Below are 19,085 nucleotides of genomic sequence, written 5' to 3'. Positions count from 1 at the left end.
GACACGCTGCCGACAGGCTGCTGCCAGTGCAGCGCCCCCTTCCCCCCCAGTATGCAATGCAAACACAAGCATTTTATTGGGATTATTTCAAACTTGGTTGTCCCTTTGGATTTTGCTAAACATTCTGCTATATAAATTTATTTTGTTCAAATTGTTTTGTTAAGCATTTTTCATACTGCATTGCTCAAACTGCATTGCTCAAACTGCTGTCTTTAAAGACCATAAAAATAACAAAAGTATGTTATTTGACAAAATCATAATTGATATTTTTCGATCTTTCTTTCCTTCCCTGTACCTACATCCCTCATTTCCTTCAATGTGCAGAAATCTATCAACCTGTTTTAAATGTAATCAATTTCTCAGCTTCCACAGCCCTCTGTGATAGTGAATTTCAAAGGTTTCTCCTCATTTCAGTCTTAAATGACCCACCACTTACTTTTAGACTCTGATTTCTAGTTCCTGACTCCTTGGCTGGGAAACCTCCTCACATCTACCCCACAAAGTTTATGCTTGAATAGTCACCTCCCTTCTAAATGCTAAAGAATAGAGACCCAATCGCTCAATGCCTCTCTATCGGACACCCCTGCCATCCCAAGAATCAGCCTGGAGAGCCCTTGCTGTATTTCATCCATAGCAACTTTGCCCTTGCACATTTCCAGAGCTTAGATCTTTACCTTACGTCCAACTTAAAACATCATTCAAAGCTGCAAGTATCTATTTTTTTTACAAGAAACTCATCCCTCAAGCATTTGTACATTTCTCTTTAGTTACAGTCACATAGGTTTAAGGTAAGGGGGGATAGATTTAATAGGAACTTGAGGGGTAACATTTTCACACAAAGAGCGGTGGGTGTATGGAATGAGCTGCCGAAGGAGGTAGCTGAGGCAAGTACTATCGCAACGTTTCAGAAATGTTTAGATAGGTACATGGATAGGAACGGTTTAGAGGGATATGGGCCAAACGCAGGCAGATGGGATTAGTGTAGATGGGACGTGTTGATCGGTGTGGGCAAGATGGGCCGAAGGGCCAGTTTCCACGCTGTATGACTATATCTCTGTCACAGTCATATCTCTACGACAGTCATACAGCGTGGAGACAAGACCTTCGGCCCAACTCGTTCATGCTGACCTAGATGTCCCATTTGCCTGTATTTGGCCCATATCTCTCTAAACCTTTCCTAAGAGTCTTAAAGTTTTTTTAAAAATAACAATTTGGAGTTTACCTAAAATATTTGTATATTGATTCCTACCACCTACGAGCTCAAACTTTACAACTACAGTTGTACTGTTGTCGCCGATCAACTGGACTCTGACAACTTGCATTCATTTTCCAGACACACTTTATTTACTTGAGCACAAGGAGACCAGCACAGTCCCAGTTACTGTACTACTCCAAAATACCAATCACAACGCTCAACTTTTTATACAGATTTTGACCCTTGAAATTGTGAGCACTTTCTAATTTCTTATCATCAATAATACGTTCTCAAAACATTAATATACAAATGCTATAACAATAATACAAGTAAACCTACATGTTATTTAATCCTTTATTTAATTTTCAATATCAAGAACCTTGTGGTGTGCGTCAAGGAATACCCATCCCAAAACATTGGGGTACGTCAATGAATACCTATCAGGAACATTGATGTGCGTCAATGAATGCCTACAGGTTGTTGTGCTGTACAGCTATTAAACTTTTGTCATACAACAGTTTCCACATTGTGCTGTACAACTATCTTAACCCTTGTTCATACTGCAGCTTCCACAGTACAAATGTAAGAGCAAATTATTTTCATTGTAAATAAGAGAGAAACCATCTAGGACATATCAATCTTTATTTCCATCTTCATCTTCAGGACATTGTACCATTTTGTAAATGTGACAGCAAAATGTCCGATTTGCCAGTTGTTCTGTATGTATAATTGTATCTCTGTCGAAGAACAGTTGATGATCGTAGGTCTGGAAATGTAAAGCAAAATTCCCATAAAACAGCATTTAGGAGCCAGTAGTTTTATTTTCTCAAGCCTCATAATGGTGTACCCAAATTGACCAGCTTTGATCGCAAGTCTGAGGTGAGCCAGCTGCATTAGTTTCCAGTGGGGAGAAATAAATCAGCTATATAGTTGGTTTCACTAGCTTTAGGCTTGTTAAAATAATGTTGATCAGGCTTCCTATTATTGATGCAATCCAGAAATCCTTGATCAGTTTCAACGTGATTGGAATAAAAAGAAAATTTGTTGGAAAAAGTCAGTTGCAACATGATTGGAATAAAAATAAAATTTGAGGGAAAAAGACAGCAGGTCAGGCCGCATTTGTGAAGGAGAAACTGTTAATGTTTCATGTGTGGGAATCCTTCATAAAATTAGTCTAGGTAGCAGAGACATGGAGGAGGCCAATGAGTGGAACACAGGAAACCTCCCTGACTACCTCTCTCTAATGTGATAGTAATGGGCAGTTAAGCTCTTTTGTCTGCGCTATTTTTAATGTTGCAATATCTGTGAAATGTTGCATGGTCTGGCTTACTGATACATGCCCAGTAGGCCAGTCCACTCAAATGACAGAAAAATAGCCAGTCCTGATATAAACAGAAACAAATAGTGGGTTATCTAAGGTGAGACAATTCAATACTGAGTCTTGCCCATTTGAAAGATGAGGTATTATTCCCGATCTTGTGCTGAGCTCTTTGTAACAGTGCGGGAGGCCACAGGCAGAAGGGCAGGCAATATTACCTCGGGAACATTACTGTAGAGTGAGCGCAGGTGCTCTGCACAACAAATGCCCAACATGCGTTTTCTCCAATTAGAGAATTGTGAACACTGAATGCAGTACACTAGTTTGGAAGAAATGCAACTGAATCACAATCTCACCTGTTTGGGTCCCTGATTGTAGTACAATGCCAATCCTTTTTGTCGTTTTCTTTCATTTGCATAGTCTGATCAGAGTCATTGAATTCTCAGCAGGAAAACAGGGCCTTTGGTCCAATTTGTCCATGCCAACTGAGTTTCCTACCTGAGCTAGAACTATTGGCATTTGGCCTATATCCCACTAAATCTTTTCTATTCGTGTTTGTGTCTAAATGCCTTTTAAACATTGCAATTGTACCCTTCGCTAGCACTTCCACTAGCAGGTTGTTCTACATACTCACCACCCTCTGGAAAAATTCCCCCTCAGGTCTCCTCTAAATTTTCCCATCTTAAATCTATGCCGTAGAATTTTAGAGTCCTCTAACTGGAAAAAAAGACTGGCTGTTCACCTTATTTATGCCCCTCATGATTTTATATACCTCCATAAAGTCATCCCCCAGCCTTGTGTGTTCCGCTTAAAAAAAGTCCCAGCGTATACAGTTTCTCCTTATAAGCTCAAGTCCCCCAGTCCACGTAATATCCTTGTGAATCTTTACTGCACCCTTTCAGCTTAATGTCATCTTTCCTTTAGCTCGGTGACCAAATCGCGCCAATATCTTGTACCTTTCAGCCTTCTTTAATCCAGGAAAAATAGATCTAACCTGTCTAATCTCTCTTTATAACTCAAGCCATCCAATCCAAGCAACTTCCTTGTCAGTCTTTGCTGCATCCTCCCAATCACATCTTTCCTAGTGTGCTGACCAGAACTGCACACAATACTCAAAGTGCAGCCAAACCAATGATTTATACAACTGTAACATGGCATCGCAACTCATTACTCAATGACTTAGCCAATAAAAGCAAACGTACCACATATTTTCTTCATAGGTATGTTGACACTTTCAGGGAACTGTGTACTTGTACCCAGGTTTTCTCTGTCCCATAAAATTCCCTTGGGCTCTGCCATTCACTGTGTATGTCTTATCATACCATAGTAACCATTCTATGTATGGTTTAACTTCCCAATATGCACCACCACACTCATCAGAGTTCAATTTCAGCTGCCATTCACTTGCCCACTTTCCTAATTATTCTTTATCCTGTTATAACCTTAATCAACCTTCTTAACTGCCCACTACACCACCAAATTTATGTAATCTACAAACTTACAAATCATGCCACCTACATTCTCATCCAAGTCAAGAGGCTCCATTAGTGATGCTCTGATCAGTTATGAAGAGGCATGTGAAAGTGCTTTTTCTCAGCTTTCAACTTCTTTCTGATTGAGGAAGTGTTTTCCATCCAGGGTAACATGACAATGAAGTTCAGTGGGTGGAGTACTACAAGTCTGACATGACTGTTTGTAAACTTTAACTAAAGTGCCAAAGAAACAAACCATTAAATCCGGTAACTCATTGCTGGTCATACTTACAATATCCCATGGTTCCTTTATTGGAACACTCTTAATTAATGTGCCAGTTTGGTTGTCGTAAAAATCGAGATGTGCGTTCCCTTCGTTGTCTGTTGGAGCTACTGCCAAAACAGTCAACAGTTCAAGCTCATCTTCGTAGTCTACCATTTTAAAGGTCTTTCAAAAATGAAATAGTAATGATGAGAATTCATTCAAATTAGAATTCACTGATAACTTTAATAACACATATAATGGTGAGTGAGTGCCATTCACCAATATGAATTTAGATTGCTTTGTTGTATGAAAGCAAATGTTCAATGCCTTCTAATCTTATAATTTATCTCATTTTATTCTTCACTTATTTGCATAATTCAGCTCGATTCATCTTTCTAACACAAGATCATGACTAGATATTTAACCTCTAGTTTTAAAATTAAACAATGATGTAGTATGATATGTCCATTGAAAAGGCTCAACATAACCTATGCTGAACTGATTATGTTACATTCAGTGTTTTAATAGAAATAAAATATCCTATACATCAGGGGTCGGCAACCAGGCAGAATGCGTCCCGTAACCCAAAATCATCCGGCCCGCAGGCGTATTTTTTTCCCGTAGTCATCTGGCCCGCAAACTTCCTTCATCTCCGGTACCTCCCAGGCCCGAGGCGCCCAGGCACGGTGACGCAAGGAGGCCTGCGATTGCGGAGACTCCAAGCGCGAGCTCTGGCTGTACCACATCCTGCGCAATGCCGCCGGCACGACCGCGCACCTTCTGTGTCTGGGCTTCACTGTCAGGTTGTCAATAGGCCGGGGACGAGTGAGTGCGAGTATTTGAATCACCACCTTCAGGACAGAAGCAAGGCAATGGTCCATAGGTATGCCGTGTTCGTGAGCGCCCGTAACTAGGGGCCAGTGCTCCGGGTGGCATTCTCGAAGGGGCGGGATCTATGTGAACACGTGATTTGATGCCTGCCATCCAGGGCGGGATCTATGTGTACACGTGGTGGATGTGGCCCGCCATCCGCTCACAGACATGCCACCCGGCCCCTATGCAGAACAAAGTTGCCGACACCTGCTATACATGATTGTTGAGCATGTAAATATTTCATTCAATTTAATCTCATGCAAAGACTAAGATTTGAAGTGCAATTTAGAAATATAAATTAAACAGCATTTCAAGGGCAATCAGCAACATGTGAATGCCAACATTGCATGTGAATGCCAACATGCTGATTTTGCTGCATTTTGGATATTTAAGAGAAGTAAAGCCTTTTCCAACTTGTGTTGCTATCCCCTAAATGCAAAATGATATATAGTTGCATCCAAAGTTACGTGAGATTTATTTTTGTAATTTGCTGGTTCCTCCAATGGAAGTAACTAAACATCACCTTTGTATTGGCTTCTGAAAAGGTATGTAGGCTCAGGAACTGTATTAATAAGGTAGGTTAAACATGAAATTATATTATTCCAATGCATGCTTTGTACGCAGACCTACTATTACAGAACTCTGTGAGATGGAAGGTGTTATGTGAAATAAGGCCATTCCTCTGTCATTGTCAAGTAGGCAGGGTCAACCATGGAGGATAGATGCCTGGAAGAGGAGCACAGGGGTCATGGTGCAGTAATTGTGGGTCAGGTGCATTGGCAGGAGGTTAAGTTATGTAGAGGTCAGAATACAGCACCTTGAACAGAGAGTGTGGCCACTGAGGTCATGAGAGTCTGATGGAGCCCCTCAACAGGAGATATATTTTTAACAAAATGTACGCCTAACGTAGATGTAAAAAATCAATTTTCAGAATTGGTGGACCATGTAGAACAGTTGGACTCATTGTAGAACATGTGGAATGTTGAATATAATGCTTGGCAATCGCATTTCTTGCACCAACTACAATTTTCTTCCCCGATTATTTAATTTACTTAATTAATTTATCATTTTCAGAAAGAAGTGTGTCTTGGGTGTAATAGATACACCAATCCTTACACTGGATTCACATCAGCAGACATTCTGCCTGGGAATCTGAGTGCAGGTACACTCCGCAGGGAGAGCTGATCTCTGAGCATCACACTATTTGCCTCCAATAACTTATTTAGTTGTTTTTAAGTAAGAGTCAGAACGTACATACTGCTAACAAGATGTTTTCATCTTGAATACAATAGTAGAATTGTAATAAATATTAGAATGATGTTTCTCAACGTGCCTTCAGAGGGATTGCATTGCCATATGCTTGTATTTCCAAATGCTATACGAGTGAGAGGTAGACAAAGAGACACTATCATGAATGACATAAATCCATATCCATAATGGTGTTCAATTTCAGACAAAGCCAGAGTGCCATTGGAGACAAATGTTTAAACATAAACTGTGTGTTTCGCAAACAAATGATGATTCTGTTTTAATTGATATGTATCTGACATATTTAATATGTTTATAGTGCAGAATTCCCATTTAGGTTCAAGTAATATTACTCAATTTCATTCATCTCACGCACTAGCCAGAAGAATATAAAAACTCTTTATATCTTGGGTTTTCTTCAGGGTTGGAATCTGACTTGAATTTTGGCGAGTTAGGTAAAAGAAAGTCATTATTAAATGTTATTCTTTCTTTTTCTCTCAACTCTAAAACTAATTAACTTGTTCCACTGCAATCTATTTGCAGATCCCCATCAATGCCCATGGAACAGAAAAGTGAAAAATATCTAGGTTGTGGTAATTTGATTCAAGAAGGAATCAATTTCACATGAATAAATAAAGCAGAGGTCACTTTCATGTGGAAGGGGACCTGAGGGAAGAATGGTTGAAATTTGGAATAACGTGCTAAACTATTCCATTGAAATGCCTGGCAGGTGACCAAGTCAGATTCAAATACAAATTCTCCTCCACATTAACAAATAGTTTGAAGAACTGCTCAGCAAGGGTAGGTAAAATATATCCAGTGGGGTAATGTATTCCAATTCTACAATTACCTCGTACTGATCATCATCTAATTGAGAGCACTGTCTTTTCACAACCCGACCATAGGCTGTCACTGTTACCGAGTTCTTCACCTGGAAAGCAAGAAACGTTAGAGAGAGAGAGAGCGAGAGACATTTTTTTTTTTTAAATGCATCAATCTTATCGTTCCAAAGCACCTTGCCATACAAACAGATGTAACTTAATCCATCACACAGACCAGACTTCCCACTACTGACTCCATCTACACTTCATGCTGCCTCGGAAAAGCAGTCAACATAATCAAAGTCTTGTCCCACCCCGGTGATTTCTTCTTCTCCCTGTTCCAATTGCGCAGAAGGTACAGAAGGTTGAAAGCACACATTGCCAGACCTGGAAAATCTTCCTTTCTGTTATCAGGCTTCTGAATGGTCCTTCCAAAAGCTAGGGTACATTCCAATTCATGTCTACCCCATTGCGAACATTGGACTTTGTCTAAGGAATTGATGTGATAAAATGCTGAGAATTATATTCTGCACTCTGTATCTTCCCCCTTGCTCTACCTATTGTACTGAGTTTGACTTGATTGTATTTATGATTAGTATTATCTGATCTGATTGGATAGCATGCAAAACAAACCTTTTCGCTGTACCTCAGTATAGTGAAAATAAAAAACCTAAATGACTTGAAACCAATTTTAGAATACTTTGTTTTATTTCCAAAATTTTACCAACTTTAGTCAGATATTTATTTCAACAGCATTGAACCCTCTGGTAAAACATCAGGCCATCAAAATGTAAACTATTTTTGTATAACTGGTGTAGAGTTTGATTGCATGATGCTTCCTAAGTGTACAATCGTGCTTTTGAATTACTGTCATGGCTTGCACACATGACTGACGACATGAATTTAGGAAATTTAGGAACCAAAACATCTTGCCTGGCTTTATTGGCTTGGCTATTGTTGGCTATGGGAAAGGAATTGCATAACTAGATTGTTATTCAGATTGCAATTCTTGTGCAGTCTGAGATGGATTAGTACTGCCTTATTCCCTTTTTGACATTGGGTGTAAAATTGTGCAGATTCAGGTTTCCATGTATTCCAGACAAATGCCCATTATTCCAATTTGGATTCATCTGAAGTATGGGTTTGTTATAAGGAAGGATAAGTGGTCCATAATAAAAAAACATTATGTTATATCGGAGACTCGTAGGAGTCCGGCCAAGAATCAGTCGGAACACAAAGTTGTGTGAACGAAATGTATTTATTATTATTACAGTGCTGCTCTCTACTCCTCAAATGGGCACGGGCATTGCCCGACCTAAAATACTCCTAAGGGTTGACCCCGTGACCTGCGCCTCGTGCCGCCACAGTACCCCCCCCCCCCCCCCCCCGCACAGGGGACTTGCCCGATCTGGAATAATTCAACGGGATTCGGGACGGCGGGCGCCCGCGACGGGGAGGTTGAGCCACGTGTACTGGCTCCCTTAGGTCCAAATGGGCCGGCTTTAAACGAGCCACGGATAGTTTCTTGACGGCCTCCCATGTCCAAGACGAATGTTGTATGCCTGTGCCGCAGCACCCGAAAGGGACCTTCATAAGAGCGCTGCAAGGGCGACCTGTGGGCGTCGGCGCCGAAAGACGTACGGACAGTCCACCAGCGCTGGTGGAACATAGGGTGGGGCCACCCCATGACGAGACGTCGTGACGGGAGCCAGGGCGCCAACCCTCTCCTGCAAGTGCACCAACACCGATGACGGCGGTTCCCGGGACCCATAAGCGACCGGGACAAACTCTCCGGGGACGGTGTGCGGAGCGCCATACACTAGTTCCACCGAGGATGATGACATATCCTATTTGGGGGCAGTCCAAATCCCCAACAGGACCCATGGCAACTCGTCCATCCACTCAGGGCCCGTGAGGCGAGTCTTCAGGGCGTCCTTCAGATGGTAGTGGAACCGCTCCACCAACACATTCGACTGGGGATGGTACGTTGTCGAATGGTGGAGCTGCATCCGCAGCAGGCGGGCCATTGCGGACCACAGCTCAGAAGTGAACTGGGCACCCCGGTCCGATGTGATGTCCAGAGGAACCCCGAAGCGGGCAACCCAATTAGCCACGAGGGCACGACCGGGCGGAAGTGTCCATTAGTGGGATGGTCTCCGGCCACCGCGTAAATGGTCCACCACCGGTTGGGATTTCAGGCAGGAAGGCAGCAACCCCACGATGTCCATGTGCACATAGTCAAACCGCCGGCGTGGCACCGCAAAATCTTGTCGCCCGAACGTGTCGATGTACGTTCGATGTCTGGCACGGAATGCACGCTCGGGCCCAGCGGCCGAATTGCTTCCACAGCCTGTGCCATATAAACCTCGCGGCCACCATAGCAACCTTGGCCCGGATAGACGGGTGGGCCAGCCCGTGGATGACATCGAACACGCGACGCGCCAGGCTGCCGGAACAACAGGCCGCGGCTGGCCCATGGACACGTCGCACAGGATGGAACCACCTGAGGGATCCAACGGCACATCCTCCAGAACCAAACCCGAGATCGCGGTGCGGTACAGCGGCATCTCTTCGTCCACCAGCTGCACCGCAGCCAAGTCCGTGGACCCTGCCTGCTTCAAAAAAGCCTCCCCAGCTTGTCTGAAGGACCACCATCCGGTGGCCCTTACCTCGGTAGTCATGAAATGCTTTGAGAGGCTAGTCAAGAAACACATCTGCGCCTTCCTCCTTCGCAACATGGACCCGCTACAATTTGCATACCGCCTGAACAGATCCACGGATGATGCGATCTCCCAGGTTCTGCACACTGCTCTCTCTCACCTTGACAGCCAGAAGGGGGGCTATGTGAGGATGCTGTTCAGACTTCAGTTCAGCCTTCAACATGACAATCCCCACCAGACTGGCTGAGAAGCTGCTGGAATTGGGGCTCAACACCCCCCTGTGTACCTGGGTCCTGGACTTTCTCACCGCCTGGCCCCAGATAGTCAAGATGGGAGGAAATGTATCGAAGTCCCTCACCCTGAGCACAGGATCCCCCCAGGGTTGCGTCCTCGGCCCCCTACTGTACTCCCTGTACACTGTGCGGCTAGGTTCAGCTCCAACTCTATAATCAAGTTTGCTGATGACACTGTGGTGGTGGGCCTGATCTCCGATAACGATGAGAAGGCCTACCGGGAGGAGGTGGCTGATCTGGCACACTGGTGTCAGGACAACAGCCTCCACTTGAATGTCAAAAAAACTAAGGAGCTGATCGTGGACTTTAGGAGGGCACAACATCCGAGGACGTACACACCATTGAAGATAAATGGGGATACTGTGGATAGGGTGAGCTGCTTTAAATACCTGGGAGTCCACATCTCAGAGGATCTGACATGGACATCACACGCTGCAGCACTGGTGAGTAAGGCAAGGTAGCGCCTTTACCACCTCAGGCAATTGAGGAAATTCAGAGTGTCTCTGAGGATCCTCCAGTGCTTCTACTCAGCACCTGTGGAAAGCATCTTGTCCGGAAACATTACAATTTGGTTTGGGAACAGCTCTGCCCAGGACAAGGCTCTGCAGAGAGTAGTGCGTTCGGCCGAACACACTATGGGAACTACACTCGCCCCTCTGCAGGAATTATACATCAGAAGGTGCAACTCCAGAGCCAACAAGATCATGGGAGACCCCTTCCACCCCAGCAACGGACAGTTCCAGCTGCTACGGTCAGGCAAACGCCTCCGTGGCCATGCTGTGAAAACGGAGAGGATGAGAAGGAGTTTCTTCCCAGAGGCCATTAGGACTGTAAACTCCTATCTCACCAGGGACTAACTTTACTGTACCAATTTACTGGTGTGTGATGTCTTTTTTAAATTGCTGTTTTTCTTTTTTTTCCTCCCACAAATATGTAAATATGTGAATATGTGATTCTGTTCCATTCTGTTTTTTTGCACAATCCAAAAACACATTGCCACTTTTCATTTGCACTGCACATCTCGTATGTGTATGTGACGAATAAACTTGACTTGACTTCTCTATTCCGGACACCGGGTTGAGAACGGCTGCGATCGCCTGGCGGGACAAGGCGTCCGCAACCAGGTTAGATTTACTGGCGATATGTTGGACTTCTGTTGTAAACTCTGAAATAGACGTTAGCTGGCACTGCTAACGTGCGGACCAAGGATCTGAGACCTTGACGAATGCGAAGGTGAAGGGCTTATGGTCCTTGAAGGCTACGAAATCCCGGCCCTCCAGGATAAACCGGAAATGCCGCAGCGCAAGGTGCAAGGCGAGCAACTCCTGGTCAAAAGCATTGTAGCGCTGTTCCGCAGGGTTCAGCTGGCAGTTGAAAAAGGCGAGAGGCTGCCATTGGCCGTTGACTGACTGCTCTAGAACGCCGCCGACCGCAGAGTCCAAGGCATCCACGGTAAGGGCTCTAGGGGCGTCGGCCCGCAGATGTACGAACATTGTCGCCCGAGCCACGGCGACGGCGTCCCACTGCACCGCCCGCCACTTGCCAGTCAACAACTGAAATAGTGGCCGCATAAATTTAGCCGCCACCAGCACGAACCGTTACCATGGTAGAACGTTACCATGCCAACGAACTCTTGGAGGGCCCGCACTGTGGAAGGCCGCGGAAACTGGTGGATTGCCTCAACCCTGTGCGGTAGAGGCACTGCTCCGTGCCTCGTCACCCGGTGGCTCAGAAAGTCGATGGCCCAGAGGCCTAATTGGCATTTGCCTGGGTTAATCACCAGGCCGTGTTCACTAAGGCGCTGGCACAATAAACGTAAGTGGGCGCAGTGCTCCTGCCGCGAGCGACTTGGATGTCATCTAAATAAATGAAGAGGAAATCGAGCCCGCGCCCCACGGTGTCCATCAGGCGCTGAAAGGCCTGTGAGGCGTTCTTGAGGCCAAAGGGCATCCGCAGGAACTCAAAGAGGCTGAACAGGGTGATAATAGCCGTCTTCGGGATATCCTCCGATCGCACGAGGATCTGGTTAGATCCCCGAACTAAATCAATTTTTAGAAAATAGCTTAGCCCTGGCCAGATGCGCTGAGAAATCCTGAATGTGGGGAATGGGGTAACGATCGGCGGTTGTTGCCTCGTTCAGGTGGCGGTAGTCACAAGACCTCCAGCCCCCGGAGCCCTTCGGCACCATGTGCAGCGGGGGGGGGCATGGGCTGTTGGAGCCTGCATTTTCCGAAGTTTCGCCCTCGCTATCAGGAGCTTGCGAGCATGGAGCTGTAGGCCCGATGTGAGAATATGGTGCATGACACCATGTCTCGGGCTGGCCGAGTCGAACAGCTGTCCAGAAACTTGGCCAGTTTCTGAGCATATATATTTTCCACCGCCGCCACTGGGTTGTGGACTGGCGAGGTGGACGCAGTTGGGCGCAAGGAGATCTCCTCCAACGTCGAAGCGTGGACAAGGCGTTGCCCTCTCACGTCCACCAGGAGCGATTGCGCCCGCAAGAAATCTGCGCCCAGCAATGGCTGGGCCACGTCCGCAATAACTAATGGCCAGGTGAAGTGGCACACGCCAAAGATGACCAGGTTGGTGCGGACGCCATAAGTGCGGATGGAACTGCAATTTGCAGCGGTTAAGGGGGGGCCCCCCGCTTACCAGCACGCGTGGGCAAACGGGGGGCAAAACGCTGAGCTCCGCCCCGTGTCCACCAAGAACCTGAGCCCGAGCACCAGTCCCAGGCATACAGGCGATGGATCGTGCCAGCCACCGTGGTGACTTTCGGTGGTCGGCACTGGCGTTTCCCGGAAACGAACATAGCTGGCGGCATTGGCGGGCCACTGAACCCCAGCGCTGGTGGTAAAAGCACCACATCCTTTTTCCTGGATTTCCCGGCACCTGTGCAGCTTGTCTGGTCTGCGGTTCTGCGGACCCTCTGGTGGGCTTGGTCCTAGGCAGCTGTGCCTTCCAGGGCGCTGAATCGATCCGGTCCAGGATCTCCAGCGCACCCACTTCCTGCTGGTCGGCCAGCCACAGCTCGTCGGCGCGTGCCGCTAGCTTCAGAGGATCTTCGAAGCTCTGCCCCAAAGCTGCCAGCGGATGTCGCGTGGCAACTGCTGCAAAAAGGTAAATTCGAACAGAAGGCAGGGCTGGTGGTCGCCCATGAGCGTCAGCATCTCGCTCATGAGGGCCGAGGGCTTCCGGTCGCCAAGACCGCCAATGTTGAGTACCCGATACACTCTCTCCATTCGGCTCGGCCCGAAGATCCAGAGCAGCAGCTCCTTGACGCCTGTATGCTTCCCCACCACCGGTGGATTATCCAGGTAAGGCATGACCCGATCGACCGTTTCCGGTCGAGAGTGTTTACCACGTAATGATAACTGGTCTCGTTGACCGTTATGCCGCGGATGTGGAACTGAGACTCGGCCTGTCGGAATCATACCCCCGGCTGCGAGGTCCAAAATGTAGGCAGTTTCAGGGCGACCGCGTTGAGTTCGGCCTCGAAGGCGACAACGATGGGTTGCATTTTTTCCCGGAATTTTTTTCTCCAGGATTACACTCCTGGATGTTGGGGTCACCAGTATAGCGGCGATTCGCAGGAGTCCAGCCAAGAATCAGTCGGAACACAAGTTATGTGAACAAAACGTATTTATTATTATTACAGTGCTGCTCCCTACTCCTCAAATGGGCATGGGCGTTGCCCGACTTTAAATACCCCGAAGGGTCAACCCCGTGACCTGCGCCTCCCACACCGAGACACCTAACACCTCCCTCCAGAGCCGAGGGTTCGCTCTGCCCGTGGCCTACCACCAGGTGCCGCCACAATGACTTTATTACTCTGACACATGAAATTAATTAACTAAAATGAAATTTAAAATAGCTGACACTTCAAGAATAGCTAAATCAATTTTATTGTCTCTTAATTTGGTATCACAGTTGCTAAATAAAGTTATTGTTAATTGGTTCATTAAACATTTTTTTATTGCTTAACTAATAAATGTTTGCAAAATTCCCTGCAATCACTACCTCAAACCCCAAGCATTACACTTGCAAAAGAGATTTGGCCAGGAGTTCCCCAATTCCTGCCTTCCCAACCAGCATCTATCAAAGGGAGCTTGGTCATTGGGCACCACTGTGAACATGGAACACAAAATGCCCTTTTTGTATTATTTATCCCACCCTTTCACTTCCTTGCATCTTCTAAAAGATTAACGATTTAATTTAACTTTCCAGATAAAGATTTAAAATCTCTAAAAGAGGGTCTGTGCAATCCGAAGCATTCCTACGCAGCCTATATTCAGTGATATCTATTTTCAAAAATCCAAGCGTATTAATATTACATCTCAAAATACTATACACAAAAATAAATGTGCCCACCCTGACCAGCAGTCTGCCAATATAACACCTTGAAAAGGCAAACACAATTAAAAAAAAAATATTTCCCCATTGCCTGACTTTTGGCTAAGTATAGAGACAAAGAAACCTATACGGACTACAAACAGACATACAGAGGCACAGGAAACCTGATTAAAATGGTGGCCCTTGCAATCTGAAGGGAAGTCAACATCTCCTTGAATTTCCCATCCATCCTTTTCCAATCTTAAAATGGAAGAATTTGACTAGTGATACATCATGCAAACAGGCCCTTCAGCCCACTGAGTCCAGGCCGACCATCGATCACCTATTCACACGAGTTCTATATTATCCCGCTTCCCATTCCCAACAAACTAGGGGCAATTTACAGAGGCCAATTAGCCGACAACCCCGCATGTCTTTGAGATGTGGGAGGAAAACATATTTACCTTTCTTTCTCTTTTAGATAAAATTGTGAATGCTTGTAAAACCTGCCATCTTTGCTTATCTTCAGATTTTTCAATCAGCTGTAACATACTAAGGAACATAATGTTAACACATCGATGATGTATTACATAAAGGTGAACATACAGTGGAACATCTCCTTTAGAATGTAAAAGAAATGCATCAAAATCTCGATTTGATATTCTTCAATAGCATTTTTCCAAATATAGATTACATTTAAAAATTCATAATACGTTACTAATAAATCAGTGACAACCATCAGATGGTGGATAAAGATAAAATATCTTAAAATCATAATGCACGTCTTTCCACTTATTCTTTCTTAAACGGATTTTTAATTTAACTGTCATTTGTTTCTTCTTCTAACGGTAGCTATTCCAAGGGTGCTAGGTATAACACTGCATGGGTCTGCTAATACGTTGATTACCAACAATTTTACATTCCTGTAAGGTCTGCTTATTTAAGAAATCTGGAAATGTAATTCTCCTTGATACATCTAATTACATTCACTTTTATCACAATTATCCCATGATTATTATTTGTAATCTCCAAACTAGTTCCAAATAATCACATTAGTATTGTTCAAATTTGTGTTAGTTTTCTCTTTATTGTGTCCTTCAGGAGGCTATTATTTGCTACAAATCTTCCCTAACTCATTTTCCACAACCTCCTATTTATAAAAGATAATCCGAGACTTGCTCCATTGAAATTGATAATGAACTCACATGCTGATGAACTATATAAACTTACTTAATTTGTGTCGGTCCAATGTGCATGATCCTTCCAGAATCATCTGGATGGAAATATATCCAATCAGTTTCCAAAGAAGAATATTGCATCTCTTGAATTCCATTCTCTGCCTAACTGGATAAAAGTACATTTGACAACTTAAACCTTGGATTATGTTCAATCAAAAAGGGTAAGTCAGAACACAAAGATTTTCAGCTTTGCAATGAGAGACAAAAAAACTTTTGACTAATTTTTTCACTATATTCTTTTATTTCGGTATTTGAATTCCCACTGTTCAATATCTTTCTGTAATTGTACATTTCACGTATACAATTATTATTTCCCATTCACATAACTAGCAACAAAACCTCATAAACTGTCATCTCCCTGTGCTAGCAGAAGAGAAACAATGTGAAACAGAGTACAATTCTCATTTATTCTTCTGAATGTAGCAGTATGTAGACATTGGCCAGTTTTGGAGAAGGGATATGAGGTTCAAGAATACCAATTATTTAATCTACGGAATTCCAACAGTCATTGCGGGTTTCATTTGAGTCAAAAAGTTAAGCCTTTGCAAAATGCTAGCAAAGTATGGAATATTTCGTCCCCAATATTTTTATAGCTTCGCATAGAATTTGGTATTGTGGCATACTAGATGTTTTACACATTAAGAATGTGAGATGCAAGACATTTCTGTAGCCTACTTTGAAGAGATTGTTAAGCAGTTATATTGTATGAGGTATGATCTTCAGAAGACATTCAACAAGATGTTTCACAAGGTTATTGAAATATATTCAAGATGGGTAAATATTTGCAATAAGAAAAGCAAATTGTTTACCAAAGAGAATATAGGAAGCTTGAATAAGCTGATTTTGTTTGGACTGGGTACAGTTTGAAGTGACACACTTCAGGGTTAGTTTGAGTGAATTTTTCAGACTTTTATGTCAGGTCGGGGGGAGTTCCCTCCGCCACAGGTACCATGTAATCCCGTGCTACCTGCTCCATGGTCGGATAGTCGGCGACTAAACAGCCTCCCCACCTGGTTTGCCAGATGAGGATGTGGCTGTGGATCCCCAGTAGGACCAAAACCAAGACCTGTCAAAGGATGGATGAGCTCCTAGCGAGCCAATGGCCATCCACACTTTAGTAGAAGTTGCGATCACTGTCATACATAGCATTGTAAGGAAGTAAGGTCTTGGTACATATAGATAATTTGAAGCAAGTCCAGAGAAGAAGGTGCCAACAGAACAAAATGAGCAGGTTTGGTAAACAGAATGTAAAAGACTTAAATGGCAATGCAGTTGATATAAATATGTTGGCATGTGACAATTGAAATCTCATGCAGTTTATATTTGAAAGAAAAGCATGAATGGAAATGTACAATTTCAGAAAGACGTTGAATAGTGTGGATTCAAACACAGTATGGAATAAATGTTAAACCAGTAAAAAGACAACGTAACAGAACTTCAGAATTTTGGGCCAGATGCATTTTGACCAGTAAACGTAAACCAGTATCTGCAGTTCCTTGTGTCTTCATATAGAAAAGAAATGTTTATAGGCTAGATCATAATTAGAGAACTGTGTGGAGTCTTTGGCATCACAAATTAAAAAATTCCAGTGCAAAAACTGTTCACTAAGATTCAGAATTTCTTTAAAGTGTGCGCACAGAAATATGTCATATGACTACAAGTGATTTGCCAGATTCATTTATAAAATAAGGACATGCGACTCCACAGTTGAGGGAAACATAGACTAGGATAAATTGAAAATTACCACCAATGAGAAAGAACAATTAAAATAAATGTTCTTAGTCAGGGCTGGTGTAAATGCTTTCCAAACGAGAATGATCAAGTCAACCATTGTATTTTTTTAGAAAGAAAATTGGAAGCCAATAAATTTAAAAGAAAACAGATGGGACCAAGATTAATTTTGAATTGTTCCAATAAACTGCAAGTGAAGATGAGTTGGATTGAACATCTCTCTGGTGTAATTTCTTTCAAATTTATAATATTCACAAAATACAGTTATGTTCATAAAGTGATACAGTATAGAAACAGACCCTTCGGCCCAACTTGCCCACACCGGCATTTTGAAAGGTAAATGTTAGGAATTCAAAAGAAAAATAAACTGCGGATACTGCAAATCTAAAAATGTGTCGGTAATAGTCAGCAGGTCAGATATTAACCGTGGAGAGAAAATTAAGTTAATATTTTAAGTCAGTGACCTTGACAAAAATTAGGAAATAAACGTATTGAAAGTTGCAGAAGGGGATGGGGAGATAGAACAAAATTAATGTTGGTGATACAATGGTGGCCATGACTGAAATAGTGGAGGTTTGAAGGCGAATAAAGGTTTGTTAAACATAGTTGATTTGTCTAGAAAAGATGCGGGAAGAAGGAGCAGCATGTTGTGCGGCAGTTAGTGTTGCTGCCTCATAGCTCCAGCGATCTGGGGGCAAACCTGACCACGGATGCTGCCTGCACGGAGCTTACACTTCCCATAACCACATGCATTATTGCTGGGCTCTCGCATCCCAAAGACATGTTGGTTGGTTAACTGGTTATTGCAAGTTACATTTTGGTGCAAATATGTGGCAAAAGAATCAAAAAGAGTTGATAGGTTGTGATACAGAATAGTTTGAAGGGATACAAGGAAATAAGGAGGGGGAAAGGGGCTGTTGGGATTGTTCAGTTGGGGGTTGATAATTCAAGTGGCCTCTTCCTGTGCAACAATTGAAATATGGTTTTATGGAATGCAAAATACTGCAGATGCTTTAAATCTGAACTAAAAAAAGAATATACATACTCAGTAGGTCAGTCAGCAATTATATTTCCAGTTGATGACTTTTCATCACAACGATCTAGTTTTGATTCAACATGGAAGAGCATGTCAAATGAAATTTTGATCTCATTGCCCTGAAGTTTATAATGTGCTTAGTTCGAAAATGGAGATGCTATTGCTCAAGTTTGGTCTATGCTGATACAGTGCAGGACTCAGAGTGGGATGGAGAATTAAAGTTAAAGGCAGCCAGAAGCCTAGAGTTGCTCCTGATGACTAGACGAGGTATTCTGCAAAGCAGTTACCTGTTTGCCTTTGATTCTGTAATGCAGAAAGAACCACAGTGCAGTGATTGAATTCAATACATAAACTGGAAGAGGTACAAGTGAATTGCTTCTTTACCTGTAAGGAGTTTTTGGGTCCACTGATGGTGGGAAGGGTAAACGGCCACGTGCTGTATCTCCTAGAGCTGTTAGTGAATACAGAATGAATCAGAATATTGTAGAACATTCCATTTGGAATGCAGAAGGGAAGATGTGTTTACAGGTGTCATCATCTTGAAGGTGAATAAAATTAGAGGAAGATTATTTAAATATGGAGGTCAGTAGAAGAAGAAGACAA

The 19,085-nt window shown here is 43.7% G+C and overlaps 1 protein-coding gene across 4 annotated transcripts in view; it reads right to left on the bottom strand.

The window, feature by feature from the left end:
• Positions 1 to 1,321: 1,321 nt before the first annotated feature.
• Positions 1,322 to 19,085, bottom strand: part of dcaf17 (DDB1 and CUL4 associated factor 17) — a 40,155-nt gene continuing 22,391 nt past the window's right edge. For all 4 annotated transcript variants that reach the window (XM_033024014.1, XM_033024015.1, XM_033024013.1 and 1 more), the window contains 5 exons: positions 15,708 to 15,817; positions 14,942 to 15,029; positions 7,222 to 7,302; positions 4,278 to 4,433; positions 1,322 to 1,961 (listed from right to left, as the gene is read on the bottom strand). In XM_033024014.1, coding sequence (XP_032879905.1) covers positions 1,830 to 1,961; positions 4,278 to 4,433; positions 7,222 to 7,302; positions 14,942 to 15,029; positions 15,708 to 15,817 — 567 coding nt within the window. In that variant the 3' untranslated portion in view covers positions 1,322 to 1,829. The remainder of the gene's footprint in view (positions 1,962 to 4,277; positions 4,434 to 7,221; positions 7,303 to 14,941; positions 15,030 to 15,707; positions 15,818 to 19,085) is intronic.

This window comes from Amblyraja radiata, chromosome 7, assembly GCF_010909765.2.
Source record: "Amblyraja radiata isolate CabotCenter1 chromosome 7, sAmbRad1.1.pri, whole genome shotgun sequence".
Classification (NCBI taxonomy): Eukaryota; Metazoa; Chordata; class Chondrichthyes; order Rajiformes; family Rajidae; genus Amblyraja; species Amblyraja radiata.
This window is presented reverse-complemented; position numbering and strand designations above follow the sequence as displayed.